The sequence below is a fragment of the Salvelinus namaycush genome, chromosome 29, assembly GCF_016432855.1.
Source record: "Salvelinus namaycush isolate Seneca chromosome 29, SaNama_1.0, whole genome shotgun sequence".
Taxonomy (NCBI): Eukaryota; Metazoa; Chordata; class Actinopteri; order Salmoniformes; family Salmonidae; genus Salvelinus; species Salvelinus namaycush.
In genome coordinates, this window is record NC_052335.1 from 8310449 (window position 1) to 8335135 (window position 24687).

The 24687-nt window shown below is 41.8% G+C and overlaps 1 protein-coding gene across 1 annotated transcript in view; it reads left to right on the top strand.

The window, feature by feature from the left end:
• The window catches only part of LOC120024467 (leucine-rich repeat transmembrane protein FLRT2-like), a 35948-nt gene extending 12043 nt beyond the window's left edge, over window positions 1-23905 (top strand). Inside the window, exon 2 of the mRNA XM_038968717.1 lies at window positions 17940-23905. Coding sequence (XP_038824645.1) covers window positions 18442-20457 — 2016 coding nt within the window. The 5' untranslated portion in view covers window positions 17940-18441 and the 3' untranslated portion in view covers window positions 20458-23905. The remainder of the gene's footprint in view (window positions 1-17939) is intronic.
• The last annotated feature ends 782 nt before the right edge of the window (window positions 23906-24687 follow it).

A 24687-nucleotide genomic window follows, 5' to 3' on the forward strand; every position in this document is an offset into this window, starting at 1 on the left:
CGGCGTGCACAGCGAAATTACACACTGCTTTGACAGTGCAGTGATCACGCTAAAGCCACCCTAAACCGCCACATTAATCACAACAACAGTCTCAACAAGTAGTTCGGCATGACAAATGTGTGTGGGCAGTGTGTGCACACGCACAGCAGGGAGGACATGGCGCTTAGTATATGCATTACACACATCAAGATTATGTTTAATCAGAACCAGGCTCGCTTGCTGTATGTGGCGAAACATTGCATAGAACACATGGGCTGAATGGCACATCAATTCAACAAAATCTGATTCTGTTGTCGTGTTCTAAGAAGGTGTTTTTTTCTGACAGATAACAATAGTACACAGTACTAGCAGAACAAGGGTGCTGCTGTATCTAAATATATCACAACTAAGTCTCCGCTCCTTTTGGTGTACAAGAGCATGGATTTCTGTGCATCATACTCCTAGATATAGGATTCAATAGGGAAATAATCTCAAGCCACAAACTAGAAACATCATTTAGAATGTAAAAATTCCTTGACAAATGTCAATATTTAAACTTGAATTGTGCAACATGCAGAAATTGCTCCACAATTTCCTGTTTGCTAAAATTCTAATAGTTCGCCTAATTTCAGTTTGTGACAAAACAAGCAGACATTGTGTAGAGAATCATTGTATAATCTAAAACACTTTGAAATATCAAAAATATTGTATTTCCAGCTGTTTGAAGCTGGCGTACAAAACAAAGAGTAAAAGGCGCAAAACGAAAGTTAAGAACGGGAAGCGTAGAAATAGCGAACATAGAACAAATCTACAGCTTCTTAGACTTGCTTTCAATGAGAATGACAGATAAAGAACTCAAAGTTCTATGTGAATTTGGTCTGGTTGCCAAAAGAGTTACCTATTGCAGCTTTAAGTTAGTCTATTGTTTGAAAGCTTTAAATTCGCAAAGAAAATGTAATGTGACAAAGCTGAAGAGTTCAGTCTTGCTTCAGACAGATGGAAAATCTAACTAATGGAACTGCCCCCATGGGCAAAACCACATAACATTCATATCAAAGCCAATACATCTACCACATGAATTTGTAACCATGCAATCAGGGCCTTTGGCAAGTCAATGAATACTGTTGATCAGCCAGACGATAAGGGGAACCAACAGTGCACTGGAACTTTGTATGCCAGAAATGTTCTTATTAGTTATAAGACTGTTGATATCAGACCTTAGTTATAGGAATATTATCCAATCGCAAATCTCTGCAATTTAATCTAGGAGCAACAAATCAAACCCATGACTGGAAGAAAAAAAGGGAGAGAGTTTAAACCTCCAAAGAGTTGACAGTCCATATCATTGACAAGATTATACTGAGTATCTGAGAGGAAAATCAGTACATTGTTACAGCATTGTTGCTTTGTGTTTATGTAACCGATGTGAAATGGCTAGCTAGTTAGCGGTGGTGCGCGCTAATAGCCCTTTAATCGGTGACGTCACTCGCTTTGAGACCGTGAAGTAGTGGTTCCCCTTGCTCTGCAAGGGCTGCGGCTTTTGTGGAGCGATGGGTAACGATGCTTCGTGGGTGACTGTTGTTGATGTGTGCAGAGGGTCCCTGGTTCGCACCCGGGTCGGGGCGAGGGGACGGACTAAAGTTATACTGTTACATTTACCTTAACCCTACACAACTGTATCAACATACTAATGGTATGATTATTGCTGCCACTGCATTGCAAAGTTCCTTGTGTTGCTTAGTCTTCGATCATCTCTTATTGCACTTTCATGAACATATTTCACTTCATTGAAGTCCATTAGACCATGAGCTCCATTAACCCTTAATGATGACCAGTTGTACAGCGATCTTCTACTGCCTCAGTAAAGTGTTATTTTGGGCAGTGGCCCTTAAAAATAACTATTGAAACTAAAACTATGATCACTCTATGATCACACAATTTATCTTAATGCAATCGGACAGGTTTTGCCACTGTTTTTTACTTACCTGGAACAATGCAATTAATCTAGAGTTTTGCATTATGAACGGAGAGAGAGAGAGAGAATGGACCGGAGGATCCGAGTAATACAAAATGAAAAGTCCTAAATTATATAGTGGGACTCCAGCTACTGAACTTTGCTGCAATACAGTTTTTCATTTATTTTATTTTGTCATTTTTTTGAGTGGCCTGAGAGTCACTGCTGACTGACTCCCAGAAGAATAGAGCGAGGTGATTCTGGCCCTCTCCCTGCAAAGCAGAGAGGAGAGATATTAGCCATATGTGATTAATTTACAGCGCTATGCTTCAATTAATCTGCGCAGGGTGGCAGGCGCCAGGATTGGGCCCTGTTCCACCTGCGAGAGAAAGAGAGTGAGAGATGAGAAATGGGAGATGAGAGGGGGGTGTAGAGAGAAAGAGAGTTATCTTCTGGGGCACCGCAGCCCTGTGAAGGATGAGGGACGAAAGGGGATCCTTTTAATCGATAGATCTTACATAATCACTCACACAAACCCCATTCCCTCCTTCTCTCCCTACTCCTCTTCAGTTCCTCTCCATCTCTCTGCCTATTTCTTACTCTCTCTCTCTCTCTCTCTCTCTCTCTCTCTCTCTCTCTCTCTCACTCTGCCCTCTTCCTTTCCCTCTGGAAAGAGTACACTAATACAGAAATATAATAACAGAAGGTCACACTTTATTTGGATAGTCCGGATAGATGCTCTACAGATGGTCACACTATCATCAAACTATCTGCTGATAAGCAGCTGCTTGCTTACAGTTAAGGTTATGTTTAGAATAAGGTTTAGGGAAGGGTTCATTTAAGGGTTAAGGTTAGTAGATAGTTAGTTGAAATGTTACTGATTGTCTGTAGCTAGTCTGTAGGACATCAACTATCCCAAAATCTACTATCCCCCAAAAAGTGTTACCTACTATAAACCTGGAAGAGGGCAGCAACATGTTCTAAAGGCGCTGTGTGATTCACCAGCCTAGTCCCAACAGGAACTGGGTAGTGTAGTGCTTCAAATCTTCTGATGTTAGAGATCCATAGGAGACCGCCTGAGGATGTTTGCGAGACTATTTTCAAATGGGAAGGCTCACTGTGGCTGTCATGATCTATCACAAGGATGACGCTGGAGAGACGAAGCAGGTACGGGGAGTAACATTTAATAAATAACGGACATGGAACGAGACATAAACAGCGTTAGCAAACAAAAAACAATCAATGCAGAAGCGGGGAACAGAGCTGGGGAACTGACACATATAGGGGAGAAAATGAACAGGTGATAAGAGAGTCCAGGTGAGTCCAATAACGCTGATGCGCGTGACGAGGAAAGGCAGGTGTACGTGATGGATGGCAGGAGTGAGTGATGCAAGGCATTCTGGCGCCCTCAAGCGCCAGGGGAGGGGAAGAGCGGGAGCAGACGTGACAGTACCCCCCCTCTAGGGGCGCCACCCGGCGTCCCACCTGGGCGAACCGGCCGAGACATGGGCGCTGGGCAAGCCGGTTGAGGCGTGGAAGCCCGACGAACCGGCAGGAGCGTGAGAGCCTGGCGAGCCGGCTGAGGCATGGGAGCCTGACGATCCGGCTGAGTCCAGACGCCTGTCGATCCCGCTGAGGAAACCCGATGATCCGGTGGATTGTGACGTGGGATGGGAAGCCACCGAGCCAACCGAGGCAATGAAACCTCTCGAGCCAGCCAGGGCATGAAAGCTCGACGGGCTGGCTTAGGCACCCCCGGTTCCATCGGCGGCAGAATCCACCCCCGACGTCACCGACAAAACAAAAAACAAACAAACAAAAAACTCCTGGACAGGCTGGGCAGACAAGAACTGACGATCCAGCTGAGGCCCGACGTGGGATGGGCGCCCTCCGAACCAACCGGGGCAAGGAAACCTCTCGAGCCTGCTAGGGCGTGGAAGCCCGACGAGCAGGCTAGGCACCCCCGGTTCCATCGGTGTTGACCCAGAGCCGATGCCACTATACCAACCAGAACGCCAGTACTCCCCGATGCTTCGTGTGATGGCTTCTGCATTCTGTCATGATCTATCACAAGGATGACGCTGGAGAGACGAAGCAGGTACGGGGAGTAACATTTAATAAATAACGGACATGGAACGAGACATAAACAGCGTCAGCAAACAAAAAACAATCAATGCAGAAGCGGGGAACAGAGCTGGGGAACTGACACATATAGGGGAGAAAATGAACAGGTGATAAGAGAGTCCAGGTGAGTCCAATAACGCTGATGCGCGTGACGAGGAAAGGCAGGTGTACGTGATGGATGGCAGGAGTGAGTGATGCAAGGCATTCTGGCGCCCTCAAGCGCCAGGGGAGGGGAAGAGCGGGAGCAGACGTGACAGTGGCAGTAAGTGAAAGCTAAGGGGTAGAAAATGGTAAAATGCGAAAACCACAGTGACCAGATGGTACAGATTGGTATGTGAGGGCTATTGCCTTAGCGAAAGCTATATGGGGTAAACATTTTATTTGCACATCTCGGTAATCTTGTTCAGTAGGGAGTTGGGAGAAGGCGGTAAAGGTCTCGTGAACAAAGAATTAGATATTACATATCATTAACTCATGTAGGAAATACCAGCTACTAAACAAGTTCTAGGGAGGTAAATGTGTAGAATATATAACTATCCTAATTTCACAAATACTGTGGATTAAGTTTGTGTTGTATCAAAATCCTGCATTATGAGATTTAAAAAAATATTCTCATCCAATGCCCCACATTTTTAGCAAAAAAAATATAAATAAACAATAAATACATTTTGAAGGGCTTGCCTGTTTTTTTGCTTGTGATTTTGTCATTAATACGTGTTAAATATCAGTTGGCAAACAATGTAAAAAAAATATATATCATTGAGTTAATAAAGCCGCATACAAACATGGTCTCTTTTTTGTTTTCTTGAGAAAGGCAGCTCTAAAATGCAGCTGTTTCAGCCTAGCTCAGTGCTTTCTGTGGTGGTGCAGCAAGCTAGCAGAAAATACGGAGCGTTGGCCGTGAATGGCTCAGTGTTCTGTCACTCATGGGGAAACTACGTCACCGCGAAGTCTAAGGGGAGACTTCAAAAATTCAAGCCCTTTGGGTGCTGACATAGCGATACATTAGAAGTGCCCATCCAAGAAGGCTCAAGGTCATTGGCCACAGATAAAATGATGTCAAATCACGTTATATGTACAGTAGCTTTGATTGGACTGATCATGTCAACATCATACTTTCAAAATCTTAGCTAGCAGTCATCATCATGAATCAAGTCGACAATCTACTGGCAAATCTTTGTCATATGAAGAGAAATAATGAAGAGAAATTATTGATAAATTGTATTGGTGCTCATCGGCCATTGAACATAAACATTACACAACAAGTTGGAAGTCGCAAATTCAACAATGAGTGGTTTGGAAGGAAGCGAGCACAGCACAAGGTGAGTTCAAAAATGTATTGTATGCTGCTGCATAAATGATGTAATATGCCAGGGAGATATGTATCCTGCAGCTAAGAAAGTAATACGAAGTGTATGTTGTGTAGTAAGATGTTAATAGACCACATGCCTCACCCTAATAATTTGGTCCAATTACCGCTCTTAATTTTTTCTACTGTTCTGACTTGGTGGTGCACGTGCACATGCACATGTAGCCTATAGCCTGTTTTAGAGAAATGTAATCATTGAATATTGTAAGAGCTTTCATTGTCTGCTCATATGGCCCTGTTATTTATCCTACGGTTCTGACTTGGTGTACAGGGAGAATACTGTAAGAGCAGCCCATGTTCTGAATTCTGCCGCTGTACATTTCAAAACTGCTGAACAAATAGTCATATTGACAACGTCCGTCTTAGCTCGCTCATTAATGTCTTAATCGAAATTACGGATTATCTCTTATCCGCTCGTCGTCCCCTTATGCCAATTGCCTTATCTCAATTGTCAGTAGAAATCACATTTGTTTCAACAAGTCAGCCATATCAGCTATATTTTTTAAAAAGGTAGTAAATGAGGCTAAATTAACTGTTTCGCTGCCAGACAAGGCTCTGCTGATAGCCAGATGTAGCAGTGGTAAAGTGTTGGGACAGCTTTATGTAGGCCCTAACAGTTTGTGGGCACCGTTTGTCACCGTTATAGTGCAATTAATGTATTGTTAAGTGTTGTGTTGTGTAGTGGCTTTGATGGAATGCATACATTTTTTAATTATTATTATTATTAATTTTAAATGCTAAAATCGCCACTGTTCTCATCAAAAAGAAAATATGTAATCTGCAAAAAAGAAAACACCTGTACCATGTCAGATCTAGATTTAAAATGTATTCAATTTTGAGTTTGCATCCCAATATTACACTTTATATACATAATAGAAGACTGAAATATAACAAAACCGTTTGACATAGAAACACCGGACTTTCAGCAGCTTTTTTGAAATGGTTAATTAATTATGAAATTATGACAAATATGATTAATATTCCACCCATGAGGGCATTAGGTAATTTGACTGCAGGAGAGGGCTACCCAAAGTCCTGTCTTGTTGGAGGGAAGATTTAGATTGCGAAGAACAATAAGAAGGTAGAGCTATCAAAGCCCCACAATGTAGCCCCATACTGTATCCTGAGAAATGTACTTTATCTTTTCAATCAGTCTTAGAACAGTTACAACCCCACACAAGCGAATTAGCACATTAAAAATCGGGCAACTAATCCACTGTTACTGGGTCATGCTGAGTGGAAAACCCAAGACACAGAAGACTAGAACTATAATTAGGATGCGCACACAGACACACGTGCACACACGCGCACACACACACACACACACACACACACACACACACACACACACACACACACACACACACACACACTCTCCATGCTACAGACATCCTCTGGGGATACTCTCGGGAGATAAGCAAGCAGTGAATTTGGCCATACAAATTAAATCACTAGTTTAATTGATGTCACAGGGTCTTTCTCCACCCTCCCCTAATTAGGAGTCAATGCAATAATGAATCAACTCATCAGGAGAACAGACCTGGGTTCAAATACATGAGTATTTAAGTATTTGTCTATTAAATATTTTCAAATGATGTGGTGCCGAATCAATTATTTTTATTTAAAGTATTTGAATGCATTTCCAAATATTTTCCGATAAATAGCCTACTTTTTGAAGCTATTTTCAAATACTTGTTTCTAAATGCATGGGAGTGTTTAAATATTTGGACATTAAAATATACCTGTCTGCATATTTCCAAATACATTACAATATTGAAGTAATGTAATTTGTTTTATATATATCCAAATACTTACTTTGAAATGCATGTGAAGTTAAAGTAAATAAAATCATTGAAATAGTTTGAACACAGTTTGATGGGGAAATATATTAATATAGAGGTAAACTCTGGGTTGGGAATTAGTGCATAAATCTTTGGACAGGTAAGGCAATCCAAAAATAAACACTATTTGTCAAAGAGATGTTCTATTTCCTGACTATAGCCTATCTTATCTTATCATGCCAGGGCAACTGGCTTTTTGGGTCCAGAGTTTCTTTATGGTCAGATCACAAAGCAGGGAGATTGTTCAAGGTTGATGTCGAAATTATACTAGGGGAAACAGTGAGTGCTATTCCTATCAAGTAGGCTTGGGTTTTGATAGGGCACTAAGGACGGGGATGCAGGATAGTTGGAAACCCATGACTGAGGATCAGAAGGTTGCTTGTTCAATCCCAGTCGTGGACACATTTCTTTTAACCGTAACCCTTACCTTAACCATTCGGAAGGAGTGCCTAAACTTAACCTTTATCTTAAAAAGTTGACCTTTGTAGAAATGGAATGATACAAAGCAGCAGAAGTCAACTCACTGTGTCAAAAACACTTCAAAATTTGACATTTGGAGAACGTGGCTGAACGTCTAATTCTGCAGTGAGACTGTGAGAGCTTGTTGCACAAAGACAGGAAACACTCCTGGCCCTATGAGAGCTGAGCAATATAATGTCAGCAGATCTTTCAGGCAGTAGTAGCCAGCCATGTGTCCATCATGCAGACATACTGAGAGGTGAGGTCTGGACAACAGCAGGCAGATCTGATCTGGTGACAGGGAGAGACTCAGAGAGAGAGCTATAGCCTGGGAGGTAGGCGCTAGCTCAAATCCACATCCAGGCTATGAACAGCTAGACTAAGACTTCCTCTCCACTCAGCTCAGGAGGGGAAATTCACCCCAGATGTGACTTCAAACAGAAAGAAATCCAGAGGGATTGGAGGTGGGATAAGGCCCATCCTTTGCGTGACCCAAAGACCTGTTCCTGGCATCGCTCTTTCTCTCTCTTCATCTCTCTCTTTCTATATCACTCTCTCTGTCGATCTGTTTATTCTCTATCTCTAGAGAATATATATTTCTCTCCCTGTCATTCTGTTTCACGCTCTCTCTCTCTCCTTTTGTCTGTCTGTCTGTCTGTCTGTCTGTCTGTCTGTCTGTCTGTCTGTCTGTCTGTCTGTCTGTCTGTCTGTCTGTCTCTACCACCACTCTCCCTCCCTTTCTGCCCTCCCCCCTCTCTTTCCCCTTCCCCTTTCCACTTTCCCTCTCTGCAGTAGGCTTCTACAGGGACCAGCTTGTTATCAGTCAGTCTGTTTCTCCGGTGTGACATTATCACAGGGAAGCCTTCAATGAGGGTCTACAGCTACCATTTATATTCCCCCCCATAATTCACATCATGTCCATGTGAGAGCTGAGCTCCTGATGAATTGACTACCAGGCTGTTTGAGCACTGCCTCCTCCTTCCTCCGCCCAACAGTTTGACAAGCAGCTTTATTCTCTTAAAAGGAACTGTAAGCTTTACAAGTTTCTCTTTATTTCATTTAATGGAGCGCCTATATAACACCTGCAGTACATCGACGGAAACACAGTCAACAACTGATATGGTGGTGACGCAGTACCATGCACACATTTTGAATTTTACAGTTGACTTTTGAAAATGGGGCTTTTCTTTGGTGGGAGTTGTGCCGTAAAAATGTAACAATGGTACATTTATAATTGACAGGCATAAAAATGATATAGGAAAAATGTAATTCATGTATGTATTTATCAACTGTAAGCTTAGAAACAGTGTTAAGCGTTTCTCCCAGTGTTGAGCATCAGTGTTGAGATTATAATGTGTGGCCAACATGACCCACAACCCAGTTAGGCTCTATGCTATTCTATCACTGAGAGATGGACGATGGTATTGAAGACAATTCCAGATACGAGTGTGTAAAGATAAAGGAGGAGACCTGAGGGGGATGGAGTTTTGTCACAAAGTTAGTTTTTCTGCCTATTATGGTAAATGTTCTCCATCTGCTGCATTGTTTCTCTTAAGTCTTCTGCGTTTCAAATGGAACAGAAACCTTCAGTCGAATATCAGGAAGTTTGCGGTTAGGTTCTGTGGACACGCAACTTGATATTAGTACCTGTGTAAGGGTCACAGTCTGGTACACAGAGTGACGGGAATTGAAAGTATCAAAGTTAAACAGAAGTGAAACACAATATCAGCAGGTTAAGCAGGTTCAGCTAATCAATGATGATTAGTCTATAAAGAACAATAAATGGATGTGTGGGGGTTCACTGGATCTCCTCCATCTGTCTTCAAGAACTAAAAGCTGCCAAGAGGAATGGAAATACTTTAGGTTTAGGAGATTTCCCCAGATTAGAGATGTTTTACTTGTTTTCCCCCTGTGAAGGATACTTGTCTTGCATTGGAAATTACGATCTGTCAAAAATTCTACTTTGAAAGTAATAATGATTGGACCACCACACTGCACCAATAAATCCTACTCATCAAACCCACACAAATTAAACAGGCCTATTTATATAATTCATATGAAGAAATTCTTAACTATTAAGAGGTTAAAGCATTAGAACTCTCAGTAAAGGCTTCAGTCATACAAAAGCTATAGTTAAATCCAAACTGGTTCTCTAGCAGATTAGCAAGAATGGATCACCCCGTGTTCAAGAATGGACATTTTTTCCTTTATTCAGATTACAACCTCTCACTTTCGGATATTTGGAAATGAAATAATCTCCAAAACAGAAAGTTGCTTGCAATTTCAGTTTATTCCACCAGAAAAGACAGAACAAACATTACTTCAAATATTATGGTTAAAGTCAAATATAAGATTACGGTATAATATTTTGTAAATGATATCATAAATAGGACTGGAGGAGTTACGTTGCACATGCAGCTAACAAAAACGTATTGAAATGTCTGCTCTATCCAAAATTACATAAAACGAATTGCAGTATTACTGCAAAAATGGAAGAGGCAAGTGTTAAGGGGAGAAAGTAAGAAACTAATCTGTCAGCTCTGCAAGAAATACCAAAATTGGTTTAAGAAAATTGCGATTTAAAAAAAAAAAAAAATCCAGTTTATTCAAGGACCAAAAATTGACAGCTGTGCCATACAGATTGCAAAAGAGTTGGGAAGAGATTTACGATGTACCTATTCCATGGCACATGGTTTATGAACTGACACACAAAACCACTCCGGATTCAAAACTTCAGGTTTTTACAATTTAAGTGATTCTACAAAACTCTTGCAACCAATAACAAATAAAATATATACATGGGCGATACAACCATCCCAGCTCTGCAGATTTTACTGCAAAGAGACAGAATCATTAGATCATTTGTTTTGCTACTGTCCATGTGTAGCTTGTTTTTGGTCGCAGGTTCAGGAATGGCTGAAGAATTGCAACATTCAAATGGAGTTAACTCTGCAAATAGCACTGCTGGGTGATCTAAAAAGTCATAGCCAATCAAATCAATAATATACTGTAATAATACTCTTAGCAAAAATGTTAATCTTTCATTTATAATCTGTATAGAAAGGTTCAAAACGTTTGTGAAACATCACAGCACAGTGAACAATATATGTCAAATAGAGATAGATGGGAGGGGTTGAGGATAGCTGAAGGATGGGACTAAAAACAAACATAAGTTAACTAATGTATAAGATTGAAGTAGAAGCCTACTGTAAGTGTTGTTGTCCATTAGTTTACTCCAATTAGAGTAGGGATGGTAGGGTTAGGGGAAGATTAAAAATAAAATAAAAAATATACATACATACACTACTGTTCAAAAGTTTGGGACCACTTAGAAATGACCTTGTTTTTGAAAGAAAAGCAATTTTTCGTCCATTAACATAACATCAAATTGATCAGACATTGTTAATGTTGTAAATGACTATTGTAGCTGGAAACGGCTGATTTTTCATGGAATATCTACATAGGCGTACAGAGGCCCATTATCAGCAACCATCACTCCTGTGTTCAAATGGCACGTTGCGTTAGCTAATCCAAGTGTATCATTTTTAAAGGCAAATTGATCATTATAAAACCATTTTGCAATTATGTTAGCACAGCTGAAATCTTTTGGGCTGATTAAAGAAGCAATAAAACTGGCCTTCTTTTGATTAGTTGAGTATCTGGAGCATCAGCATTTGTGGGTTCGATTACAGGCTCAAAATGGCCAGAAACAAATAACTTTCTTCTGAAACTCGTCAGTCTATTCTTGTTCTGAGAAATTAAGGCTATTCTATGCGAGAAATTGCCAAGAAACTGAAGATCTCGTACAACGCTGTGTACTACTCCCTTCACAGAACAGCGCAAACTGGATCTAACCAGAATAGAAAGAGGAGTGGGAGGGCCCGGTGCACAACTGAGCAAGAAGACAAGTACATTAGAGTGTCTAGTTTGAGAAACAGACGGTAGTGTATATATATATATATATATATTTTTTTTATAATTGTAAATAGGCAGACAATGACATTGATAGAGGCCAAAATCTATTTCCAATATTAAAGCTGATCCACGCCTTAATACACACAGATGGGCATAGTAGCTCAATAGTAGTTAACAGTAAACTGGTATTAACACTGGCCTACACAAACATACATTAAACATTTAATCAAATGTATATCAAACTGTAAAAACTATTCTTGAATTTACAGAAACATTTTACAACTCCATAATGCCAAATTCCATCCATTGGAATTGTGCTGCAAAACATGAAAAACATGCTGCAAATTAAAATGGTCTATTTTCCCCTGCATTCTTCATGTCTAATATATAATTCATGCTGTGTACAGTTGCATGATTTATGGATAAATAACATTTTGTGGACAGGACATGGTAAGGCAGTCCGTCTTTGGGATGTTGCTGACAAAATTAAACATGAAAGGCAGAATGAAACTCACAAAATTGTCTCATGGAGAGTCGATAATACAGAAAACCAATGGAATCGCCATCTGCTGGCTTCGAGTTGACTTTTCTTGCTTGGGCGGAGCTCCAAAGGTGCACTTCGGATTAGTGCCGTAGGCGCATCATTGCGTTAGGACTAAAAATGTCAGCCAGCACTGGTGACAAAACACAGCAACATTCTGGTTTTCATGGCATTTCTCTGCTATTTCCAGACTAGCTAAATCTGCAGCAAGGGCAGAGAAATGGTATACAATAATGGCCATATCAATATTTTTTATTTTTACATTTCAGAAGTGATATTTGGCTGTAAGGCTAGCATGAGGGACAAGAAGTAGCTAGCCACAAAGAGGTTTCTTTTGAGAAATGTCTGCTAACTTTGTATGCTGCTAGGTATAACCAGCTAGCTACTAGCTAGTTCAATTTCTCTCACAATTCTAAAGCCAACAATTTTTTTATAAAAACAGCATATTATTGACCTGAAATGTTAGTTGTGTTAGCCCAGTCGCTAGCTTATCCAAGGTCAGTGACACATAGAGAAACGATGTACTGTCTATCTATGGGAACAACTGCAATTTTTTTGGCTAGCAACGTTGGAAAAATTATTGAAATAGAATAAAATTAACCAAATTTTTTATATTTTCAAACTAAATTACAAGGTTGGATTTGCACTAAACAATTGTATATGTCAGCACTTTAAAAGCATGTACAAAATCTGGTGTAAGGTTTGCCTTATACATTTTCTACTGGTATCATTTTACATTAAGAATATGTAAATTCTCAACATGTAAATGTGTGAGTTTAGCTATTCTCTGCCTCAGATGACAGGTGCCCATAGGCCAGTAACAACATAGCATGGCAGCAACACATGACAACAACATGGTAGCAACACAACATGGCAGCAGCACAAAACATGGTACAAATATTATTGGGCACAGACAACAGTACAAAGGGCAAGAAGGTAGAGACAACAATACATCAAGTAAAGCAGCCACAACTGTCAGTAAGAGTTTAAAACATAGATAAAAAATAAATATACTGAGAGAGCGTAAAAATCAAATAAAACGATTGGACATCTTACAGCTAGACAAAAATAAAATGTTAATTTGAGAAAACAACACAAACAGACACATTAGCGACAGAACCCCTTTTACTGCAGGATTGTGATAAGTGATTTATCAACATTGACACTAGTTCATTTTGAATAATAGCTTAAGAAATAAAACAAATTTAAACACTTCACATTTAAAGAATCAATACTTCAAAATGTACAAAAAAAGATGACTCATATGTAAAGATTAGATATCTTAGTCTAAACAACAATAGATCATTGAGTAGTAACAAGTAAGCAATTATTACTGAAGCATCTTTTCAGGTGAAAAAATAAAACTCCATACCAGCGGTGGCCAACCTTGGTCCACTGATCCGTGATCTACTGGGTGAGCAGACTTCTATTCCAGCCGAGCAATAGCACACTTGATTATCAACTCATTAAATTTGATAAGTTGAATCAGGTGTGTTATTGCTGGGTTGAAACAGAACCCTGCACACCCAGCAGATCTACAGCAGGCCTGCTCCAATTGTAATAGAGTTATACATTTTGTGTGATGTTTAACCATATGTTTGTATACAATGTTTGCTAACATAGCTAAACCTACACATATAACCCATGGCATATAGGATCCGACTGTAAGGCATCGGACCGTAAGGCGCTACAGAGGGTAGTGCATACGGCCCAGTACATCACTGGGGCCAAGCTTCCCGCCATCCAGGACCTATATAATAGGCGGTGTCAGAGGAAGGCCCAAAAAATTGTCATAGTCATAGACTGTTCTCTCTGCTACTACACAGCAAGTGGTACCGGGGCGCCAAGTCTAGGACCAAAAGGCTCCTTAGTAACAGCTTCTACCCCCAAGCCATAAGGCTGCTTAACAATTAATCAAATGGCCACCCGGACTATTTACATTTTTTCATAATCTCCTCTCACAAAATGACTCGTCCTATCCAGTAGCCTACACTTTCCCTTTACTGACAGCCGGAGCTGCAATTTTTGTTTTTAATTTACAATCATTACATCAAGATCTCTAGCTAATATGAAGTTAGCTACCTAGTTAGCTAAATAGCTGCTCAGTTGAGTTAGCCTACAAAGTGGCCTACTGTAGCCAGCAATCTAGTTAGCTAGCGAGCAAATAATACATCGTTTTATAACATTTTATAAATGCATTTATTGACTTGAATAGGTTTTCCCACGGCCTCTGTTTTTGGGCAGCCAACAGCCATGTGGATGAATGGAGATAAGGCAAAAAGTGTTTGTCACCAGAGCGGTTAAGAATGTGTTTACCAGCGTAATTCACTTTCAATAAAAAAAATATGAATCGCAAACTTTAGGCCACACTTCATAACTTTAAAATTAGCATGAAAGGGTGTGCAAAGCTGTCATCAAAGCAAAGGGTGGCTACTTTGAAGAATCTAAAATCTAAAATCTATGTTTAATTAACACTTTTTTGGTTACTACATTATTCCATATTTGTTATTTCATAGTTTTGATGTATTCACTATTAATGTACAATGTAGAACATAGGCAAAATAAAGAAAAACCCTTGAATGAGTAGGTGTGTCCAAACTTTTGACTGTAAATGTAGACAGAATTAAGCAGAGGTCTGCCGTCCCGAAAACCGAATAGAAATGTGAAGTGAGCTTGGAAATGTAGGCTACTTTATCCAGGTCTGTCTAGTCGTTGCGTTTTGGACCATTGCTAAGAAACTATTGTGTATAGGAAAAATATATAGTGACAAATGCATAGGCTGAATATAAAGTTCTCCAGAAAAACAAGAAAGTTGAAATTCCCTGATAACAGAGGAAGTATGAGGGCAGCAGTGTTGGGAGGAGCAGTACGTGGCTCCTAGCCATCTCTCTCCGAGCTGCACCGGGAGACGCATTCTTTATTCAGGGAAGGGTAGGGTAGGAGGAACCTGAGCGACGATGAGAGAGGGAGAGAAGAGAGCGAGAGAGAGAGCGCAAGACAGAGGTGAGCGGTGCACTGCACACACATCACTATCAACGGAATTCATTTTAGCAAACATCTCTCTGGGATTCCGAGCATAGAAGGCACGTTTATCGTCCCCAAAACAACTCGGATACCTTGGCAAGTGCGTGTTCACTGTTTCGAGAGAAGTCGGTGCTGCCTCTGGTCCATATAGTCCCACTCTCCCGCTCGAATGCATTGCCCAAGGTTTTGAGGCGGGCTGAGCTGAGTGTAGTCATAGGTTGAGCTGCATGCCCCGGAATTGCAGAAAAGTGCGGACAGAGCAGAAGATTGTTCCCCGTCTCAGGCAGCATGCTGTCCGGTAGACCCACGGGTGGCAGGGCGCTTGGAAGCGATTCGCACAAACAATACCGAATGGCGCTGGATCATTGCGCACGGTCATATTCTAGGATTGCATGAAGGATAAAGAAAAGAGTTGAACATGGTAAGGGGCATACAATGAATATGGATAAAGCCTCGTCTAAGGTAGGCTACAGTAGCCCAAATGTTTTATAGCATCATAAAGGCTATATAAAGAACTATACTACAACTTATTTAAATAGTTTATATAGTTATCTAGTTATCTAGTTTGTTAGGCTGTATGAGTAGATTGAACTAGATGTGATTTATTATGGATATATATACATAGAAGCACTGCCATTGTTAAGAGCTATGGTGCTAATTTTATTCCCAGCCAAACTGCTGCCTAATATATTCTATTCTCCTCACAACCCTCTGCTATCTCTAAAGGAAATATGGTCAATTTGTACATTCTCAGTTCGTTTTTATCGTTTATTTATCAGTTGTATAATTTATTAATCCATTATTAGATGTCAAAGATCAATGCTTAGCCACAAAGCGCACTGCTTTAGATTTTTTTCTTTTTCTTTTCAGAGAAAAGCAAAGCCTTCGTTTGCATTTGCAATCTCAATGCTCAGCACGGCTCTCAATCCCTTTTGTAATAATTCATTCAATTGAACACCACTCACTGCGCTGCCTTTGAAGTAGCCTACACCTGATCCGCTTCTTATCGCCTTTTAAATAGCCTATCCTTTTAAAACTTTTAATTGCATTTCTGTCGTTTAATCCAGTCCTAATCGGATTGAACCTGGCCTCAACCGAAAAACGTTATTTTATCTGTTCACACATACACCTTGCTCTCTGTCCATGTCATTTTTGGATTTGGACACATGCAAGGCCAACTTTATTGTGTCCATATGAGAATTTTGTTCAGTGCTTAGATGTATTTTTACTCCACAATTCATTCCAATGTCCACAGTCTTTATTTATGCAGCTATAATCATTTTAGATGTTTTTGCTGTGGCAGCACATTTATTGCAGCTTGTGGTATCTCCTTATTTCCCCTGAAGCTTATTTGATTAAATTGAGCTCTTTTCAATTTAGAAAAGTAGATCACAGATTTATTTCATATTGTTTTGCTTCGTCCTTATAAGGAGCAGTGGTGCCACATCTCATCACTCAGGCTACAGAGCAACCTATGAATGCAGATAACCTTAATCTCCCCCTATGCCCATTCTTCCTATCCTATATAAAATGCAGACCATCAAACCCATTATTTATTAAATGTATGGGCCTATTGAGCATTGACATGTGCAGTGCTCCTGTTAAGTTAAAAGCACTGATGACAAGCAGTATCTTTCGGTCTTCTGGATGGAACATGTGTGATGGGCAACTCGAATACTGGGATGTGGGGAGCTGAGGCCTTACTGTAACTCGGTGGCCTTGTGTCCACTCTAAACCTCTAAACCATGTTGAGAAATAGTCCAGTATCGATCATTTATCGCAGGTGGAGGAGCTAAATTATTTTCCAATCCCATTTCATTTGACAGGCTGTTTGTCACTCTGGGATTGGTATAAAGTCCCACTATACATCTCCCACCCCGCCAACCCACACACTCCCCTTTCATTTCATTTTGCCGTGCCTTATATCATGTATATGTGCTGGAGATGGTTGGTGGTGTGTCTGGCCTACTTATGTAATGTGCATGGTGCACCTTAAGAGGCAAAACAACACCTCTCTCTGTCTACTGTAAGCACAATGTGTTTATCAGCTCTCACTTCAAAGCACTGTCTGCTCTAACAAAGGCAAAGAAAAAGAAGAGACTGTTTTCACACAAGTCAAAGGGCTGCCCAATAAGTCTTTCAGGCAGTAGTTTTGCTTTCGGGCAGTATTTTTATCTCCTTTCTGTTGCTTTTTCTCCTTTTATGTCTCCGTTATGTCTAATTTATGTTTCAGACAGCTCAAAATAATTGCAATGTGTGTATTAGCGTGTTGTTCAGCACTGAGGCATTGACTTGTTGTTGTAGAAAGCGCAGAATGTCCATGCTGTTCTAGCAGCTATTATATTCTCTCCTCTTTGACCGAGAGGAAGGAATGAAAGCCCCTTTATGTCTGCTAAACCGGATGTGCTAGAACGCTCCTGCATTTTTATCAGACGGTTTGAAATTGTGAAAGAAATAGCCTGTGCATAAATTTCAAAGGTGTGAGTGTCAGTGTGTGGGTTAAGTATGTTTGTGTGTGTGAGCGAGACAGAGAGAGAGAGAGTGTGTGTGAGTGTGTGTCTACGATCTATGTGTTTATGGGTCTGAATATGTATGTGAAACAGAGTAATTTTTTCAGCCTTGGTGTGCAAGTGAGTTATAGACAGCTCTTTTTTTCTCACGGAGAAAAACAGACCACCCCCCCCCCCCCCCCCCCCCCCACTTATCTCACCTTTCTTTTGTCTTGTGGAACAGGTCTCTGGATCCAAATGTCACACCACCTGGACGCTGCCCCGGGCGGGGACCAGCAGTGTGTGACGTTGACGGGCGTGTGGCGAGGAGAGGAGAGAAGGAGGCCCCGGACACGGTAGCTCTCAGCTGCGACTTGGCATTAAATTGGCCCAGGCTTGGGCTTTGAGGAGGAGCTGAGACTGTGGAGCCCTGCCATGGTCTAATATATCAGCATGGATGGAGTCAGAGTCAGCTTCAGTCAGAGGACCTGCTCTTCCTAATGCGACACTCCTTCCTCTTAAAGCTGAGGACTAACCAATTACAGGGGATTAAGCCTAACCCTACGGCTTCCTGTTCTACCACCCCGTGAAGAAGTGAACTGAGCATTATCAAACTATTTTAGAGGACGTTCGTTTTTGTCGACTATTTTGGGGGATTTACTTCATCGCCTTCAATCCTTTTCCCTTTTTAATAAATTTTTTGTTGTTGCTTTTTGAGGCCGTTCCTCTCCTTCTGTTTTTCCACTATGGAGTTTCATGTCAGGCTGTGGAATAAAAATTGGGGGTCATTTCTGCGTTTCTGGTTGACAGTCCTCCTGAGCCTCAACTTGCACTTCAGCCGCCCCGCAGCCTCGTGCCCGGAGGAGTGCCGCTGCGACAAAACATTTGTTTACTGCAACGAGCGGAGCCTGACATCGGTACCTCTGGGGGTGACAGAGGGCTACAAGATCCTCTACCTCCACAATAACCAGATCAACAACGCTGGGTTCCCATGGGAACTACACAATGTGGCCTCCGTGGAGACTGTATTTCTCTACGGCAACCAGCTGGATGAGTTTCCTCTCAACCTGCCCAAGAACATCCGGGTGCTCCACCTGCAGGAGAACAACATCCAGACCATCTCCAGGGCTGCCTTGGCCCAGCTTCCCCGCCTAGAGGAGCTCCACCTGGATGATAACTCCATCTCTACCGTGGGGGTGGAGGAGGGGGCGTTCCGGGAGGCCGTCAGCCTCAAGCTGCTCTTCCTCACCAAGAACCACCTGAGCAGTGTCCCCATTGGTCTTCCGGAGGACCTCAAGGAGCTGCGATTGGACGAGAACCGCATCGCCGTCATCGCTGAGGAAGCGTTTCAGAACGTGACGCGGCTCCAACGCCTACTGCTGGATGGGAACTTGTTGACGGACGAGGGCGTGGCCCCGGGGACGTTCCAGGAGCTGTCCACCCTCCGGGAGCTGGCGCTGGCTCGTAACTCTCTGACGTTCCCCCCACCCCTCCTCCCGACCCAGTCCCTGGTCAAGCTCAGCCTGCAGGATAATCAGATGGACCATATTCCAGTGATGGCCTTCTCTGACCTTCAGAGGCTCGAGAGACTGGATATATCCAACAACCAGTTGCAGACGCTGACACAGGGGGTCTTTGACGGCCTCATCAGCCTCAGACAGCTCACCGTTCGGAACAACCCGTGGCGCTGTGACTGCACTGTCAAATGGGTGGTGGTGTGGCTCAAGTCGCTGCCAGGCTCCATCAACGTGCGCGGGTTCATGTGCCAGAGCCCTGAGAGGGTGCGCGGCATGGCAATCAGAGAACTCACCCTGGATGCTATCCAGTGCTCAGGCGGGACAGACCTCCAGCCCGACCTCTGGCCCACCCTGCGCTCTACGCCCCCACACCCCCAACTCCCCACCACCGCCTCCACCACCTTCCTTACCACCGCCATGACCACTTCCATCCCCATCTCCACATCTTCCTCCTACCTCACATCGCCCTCCCTTCCCCCTGCCCTGCCTCCCCACCACGCTGGACCCCTGCCCCCTTACGAGGATCCCTTACGGATATCCTTCCACGTGGTCAACGCCTCCTGCATCGAAGTGAGCTGGGCTTCCTACTTCACCGTTACGGCCTACAAGGTGACCTGGGTCAAGATGGGCAAGAGCCTAATGAGCGACGTCAGCCGCGAGAGGACGCTGAGTGGGGACAGGCGGAAGCTAAGCTTGACCAACCTGGAGCCCAAGTCAGTGTACCGGATCTGTGTGTACGTACTGGACACCCTCAACTCCTACCGCCCAGGCGAGGATACAATATGCTCCGAGGCCAGGACCAAGTCGTCCTCATCCAACTCCAATAACAACAAGGCCACAGGGTCAGAGCAAGCCCAACAGGACGCCCACTCCACCCTCCTTTTGGCCGGGGTGATCGGTGGGGCCGTCCTGGTCGTCCTGGTAATACTGCTGAGCCTGTTTTGTTGGCACATGCACAAGAAGAGCCGCTCGGAGTCGTCCAAGTGGAAATACAACCGGGGCAGGAGAAAAGACGACTACTGCGAGGCAGGGACCAAAAAGGATAACTCTATACTGGAAATGACTGAGACCAGCTTTCAGATAGTCTCGCTGAACAATGAGCAACTTTTGAAAGGGGATTTCAGGATTCAGCCCATCTACACACCCAACGGAGGCATCGGCTTCAGAGACTGCCACCTCAGTGACAATAGCTTAGCCTACTGCAAGAGCAGCAATGTTCCCAGCAGCGAGTTCTGCCACACGTGATGCTTCTCACAGGATATTCCCACACCGGTTGTCTGACAGAAAAAGAAAAAAAAACTAGTTAAATATACTGTACCATATATATTTCCAAGTTCTGTCTACGATGTAATTTATACTGTGGACAATAATGTGGAATTCTATCTGCAATCTTTTTTATTCTTAGTAAAAAAGGAATACATATGTTTTTTCTAATCAGCGGGTTTTAAATACAGTAAGTGGTTTTTGCTCAAGTATTGTCTGTACATAGAAATTTGTACAATCACGGCACGCTGGGTTGGTTCTGACAAACGGTGTCCTGTCTGTCAGGTTTTTGGGTTGTTGGGCGCTATGAGGGCTGGGACTCTTTGCTAACCACAGAAGCAAAAATATGGCCTTTGTGCAGAGCCACCCCCTCCCAGAAACACTAGTTAAGATAACACAGTGGGCTGGGAAAACTAACACTGCTGATTAGACTGCAGTGGAAAATAAGCACTGGTGGTATTTTTTTAAAGAATCAAAGTGCACTTCCAAATGCAACCGAGAGTGTAAGCAGCCATTCAAATGAGCTTTTTGTGGAAATCCCATCAGAGGAATGGGCACACTTTTCAACACCCCCTTTTGCCCTCACAAGACTAAGTGAACACGTTTGAATGTGGAAGGGATGGTAGGGAGACTACCTTAACAGGACTAAGTGAACACTTTTCAATGTGGTAGGGATGGGAGGGAAATAGGTTTGCCTCCATTGACACAGGAGGTTTTTCCAGTTGTGGCCGCTAGGGGGCATGTTTTCTCAGTCAGTATAGAGTAGAGAGAGAGGTAGCGGTAGTCTGAGATCCCTTACCTCCAGCATCCTATGAGTCCATTACCTCAGATGCATTACATTACTCATTCTCAAATGGCATTGTTTAGAGTATTAATGGTCGCGGAGCTACTTATGGAATCATTTAAAATGCTCAGCTCTGTTGTTCTGCGGCTAAATGATACGGATATTATCATGGCGGAGGTCCATGAGGTTGTGTTGCGTGTCTTGTCTTTGCCGGGTGGTGTCTGCCGTGATGATGAATGTGTAGGAGATACACTCACAGATATACATTCCTCTGTCTTTCTTTTGTCCTCCATTGTTAAGTACTCAAATGAAAATTGAGTGAATCACAAACAATCAAGGCGTTTATCTGTTATCTGCTTTACAATGTGTTGATAGAAGGACTTTCCAACTGTAGCATGTGATGTGTTTTATTGTCTACATGGGATGGACTATTCTACTGATTAATTGATTGATTGGTTCGAGCTACACATTCATCATCAATTCCAAACAATGTTGGCTCTCAGATAGGAATGTCTGGTGCCACTGAGGATTCTTTATCATGCACTTCTTACTCAGACTTTATTTGCTTTGACAAGATTTTATTTTGCAGACCGAGTTCAAAGAATCCCCCCCCCCCTCTGCCCCACTCATAATCCTCATCCATAAAAGGGAGAAAATATGCAGACGTTATTTTTCACTTGGCAGTTCGAATCACAAGCTGGGAGAGGGAGAAGAGTGAGAGAGAGAGAGGGGAAGGTCAAATGACAAGAGTTTAACCATTCACAGGGCACCAAGTCACTGGCTTAAATACACCGTAAAAACCACTACATTGCATTGGTTTGGCTAGAATTTGAAAGTATTAATAGTAAACACCATTTTAAGGGTGGAACGCTCGTTTTGCGATCGGGCGTTAATGGACAAAATTCTCTGTTGTCTTGTCTCTCTTTGAATAATTGCCATGCCAGTGCATATCTGCCGTTAGTAATAACTCCTTTAGTAGATCCAGAAATAGTAGATAGGGAACTTATGACGCAATAGACACTATAATGCCATTATTCATGTTGATGCTTAAGCTTTCATGTGTGCTTTCATAGGGTTTTGAGTCAAATGTATATTTATAAATCAGAAATACATTTGTTTCATTTAGAAATAACAGTTGCTCTTCTGTGGTTATCAAAGTGTCTCCACTTTGTCTACGAACGTACACATATCGGTTTATCACCCTGTGTTAAAGCCCCACCAACGGAAGCTGACCTGAAGTCAGTTTGATACACATTAGAAGTTACGTCCAATAATCCCCACTGGCGTAAGCTAACCTAAGGTCAGTTTGACACTGCTGCATGGCAAGTTATGTAAAACATCCCACCGACATTTACTGACCTAAGGTCAGACTGCTACATGGCCGTAGTGCTTTAACAGGTTATATATCCACTGAACACTTCCTACCTGCCTGTGGCAAAGTCAGCCTGTCTGACAATAATCCCACATAGCAAAGTATCTTTATTTTCACTCGTGATTAGGATTTAAATGTAATGTTAGTCTTTCAGGCCAACCTGTTGCAACACTTCCCCAAATTAAAGAATGTTCTAAGAAGTGATAGAGGTCCATTTATTGCCTTACCTTTATGCAGTACTGTACCGGCTAACTGCACTTAGTTTGTTCAAGGACTTTTTTCAGAGAAGAAGCAATGTTTAAACTGTGAAAGAGACAATGACAGTAATTGAATAGTTACTGTATGGAAAGCACATATTTTCATATTGGTGGGAAAAAAACGACGAGTGACAGACGGCAATAGACCCAACACATAGTTAATAATGAAAGCCTGTTCATTCGTAACGACGCCTTGAGTGGTGCTGGGTAATGATACAAAGTGACTGACAAGCCTTGTTGTTTAGTTGTGGCAGTACATTACTCTTAATTCCCTCCCTCATTTGAAGAAAGTACACAAAACGCAATGGCGTGACCAATGGAATTAGACCGAACACATTCGAGAAAGAGGGAGAAAGAGTGAAAGAAAAAGAGAGACTGTAACCTCTGTTTATTAGTTTCAGGCTTTGATGGTAATTTCCTTAAAGCTCATTCATTCTCATTGGAATAATTATGTTAAATCACTGAGAGGTCGAATCAAAATAAGCACCCAAGTGAATAAAATTGAATACATTTTTTAGTTGTCTTTGTTCAGTTTGACGGCAAATCCCTCATGTGAAATACACCTTGTAGACCAACATAAAAGTCCTCAGCAAACTAGAAGTCTTCAGCAATTACACTTTCTGTGTTTTGGATAATGAACACTTTCTCTTACAGCTGCTGGGTCGAATTAATGGAATAATATGAACAACGACAGGTTATTTGTTCATGTATCATTTGACAGAAGAAAGTATGCTGAAAATTAACAATGCATGTCATTTGGCTTGGGGTTCTCGGCTAATATGGCTTTTCATTTCGACATTGAGTTGTTTTGACTTTAACAACATAAACTAATATGCTACTTAGGAACCAAAGTTACATTTCTTTTTTCTCATGATAAAATATTGTTGTTGTCCCATGTATGTGCCTTGAGGTTAACTTACGATGTAAAGTCCTTGAAACCTTTAAATGTTTTTGCACAAAATGTAAATATAGAAGTTAAGCTTTTTGCAAATAAAAGAGCCATTATGTGATATGTGATTTGATATCATTCATTGTCATTTCAGTCAGAAGATTATAGGCTCATTGAAACATATAATTTACACTCCCCTCCGTATTTATTTGGACAGTGAAGCATTTTTCATTTGTTTGGCTCTGTAATCAATGCGAAAGTATTACCTTTTGTTTGAGGGTATTTTCATAAATATCTGTTTTACCATTTAGAAAAGAAAACACTATGTATTTGGACAAATTTAGTTACGGTGTATTAAAGTAGTCAACAGTCTAGTATTTGGTCGCATATTCCTAGTACACAAAGCTACATCAAGCTTGTGACTACAAACGTGTTGGGTCGCAAAGATCATACCCCCCCAAAAATGCTAACATCCCATGTTATTGGTAATGGTGAGAGGTTAGCATGTTTTGTTGTAACCTCTGTAACTTTCTCACTCATCATGATTCATTTATGATTTTTCTTAGTCATGGCATTGTCAGGACTAATTTACTGTTCAGAAAAATCGTATTTACAGTACTCCAGTCATCATTCACCAATCAGTTCCTATTGAGCAAAATATAATCAGAATCAACCAAAACAAGATGTAAATGCATCAACAAGTTTGTAGAGTCACAAGCGCGATGTAGTCATTGCTATACATATGGGATCATATACTACACTTTTTACTACTTTAATACACTATAAGTGAATTTGTCCAAATATTTATGACTTCTTCAAATGGGCGTTTTAGATATGGGCCGGCAGGTAGCCTAGTGGCTAGAGCGTTGTGCCCGTAACCGAAAGGTTGCTTGATTGAATCCCCTGGCTG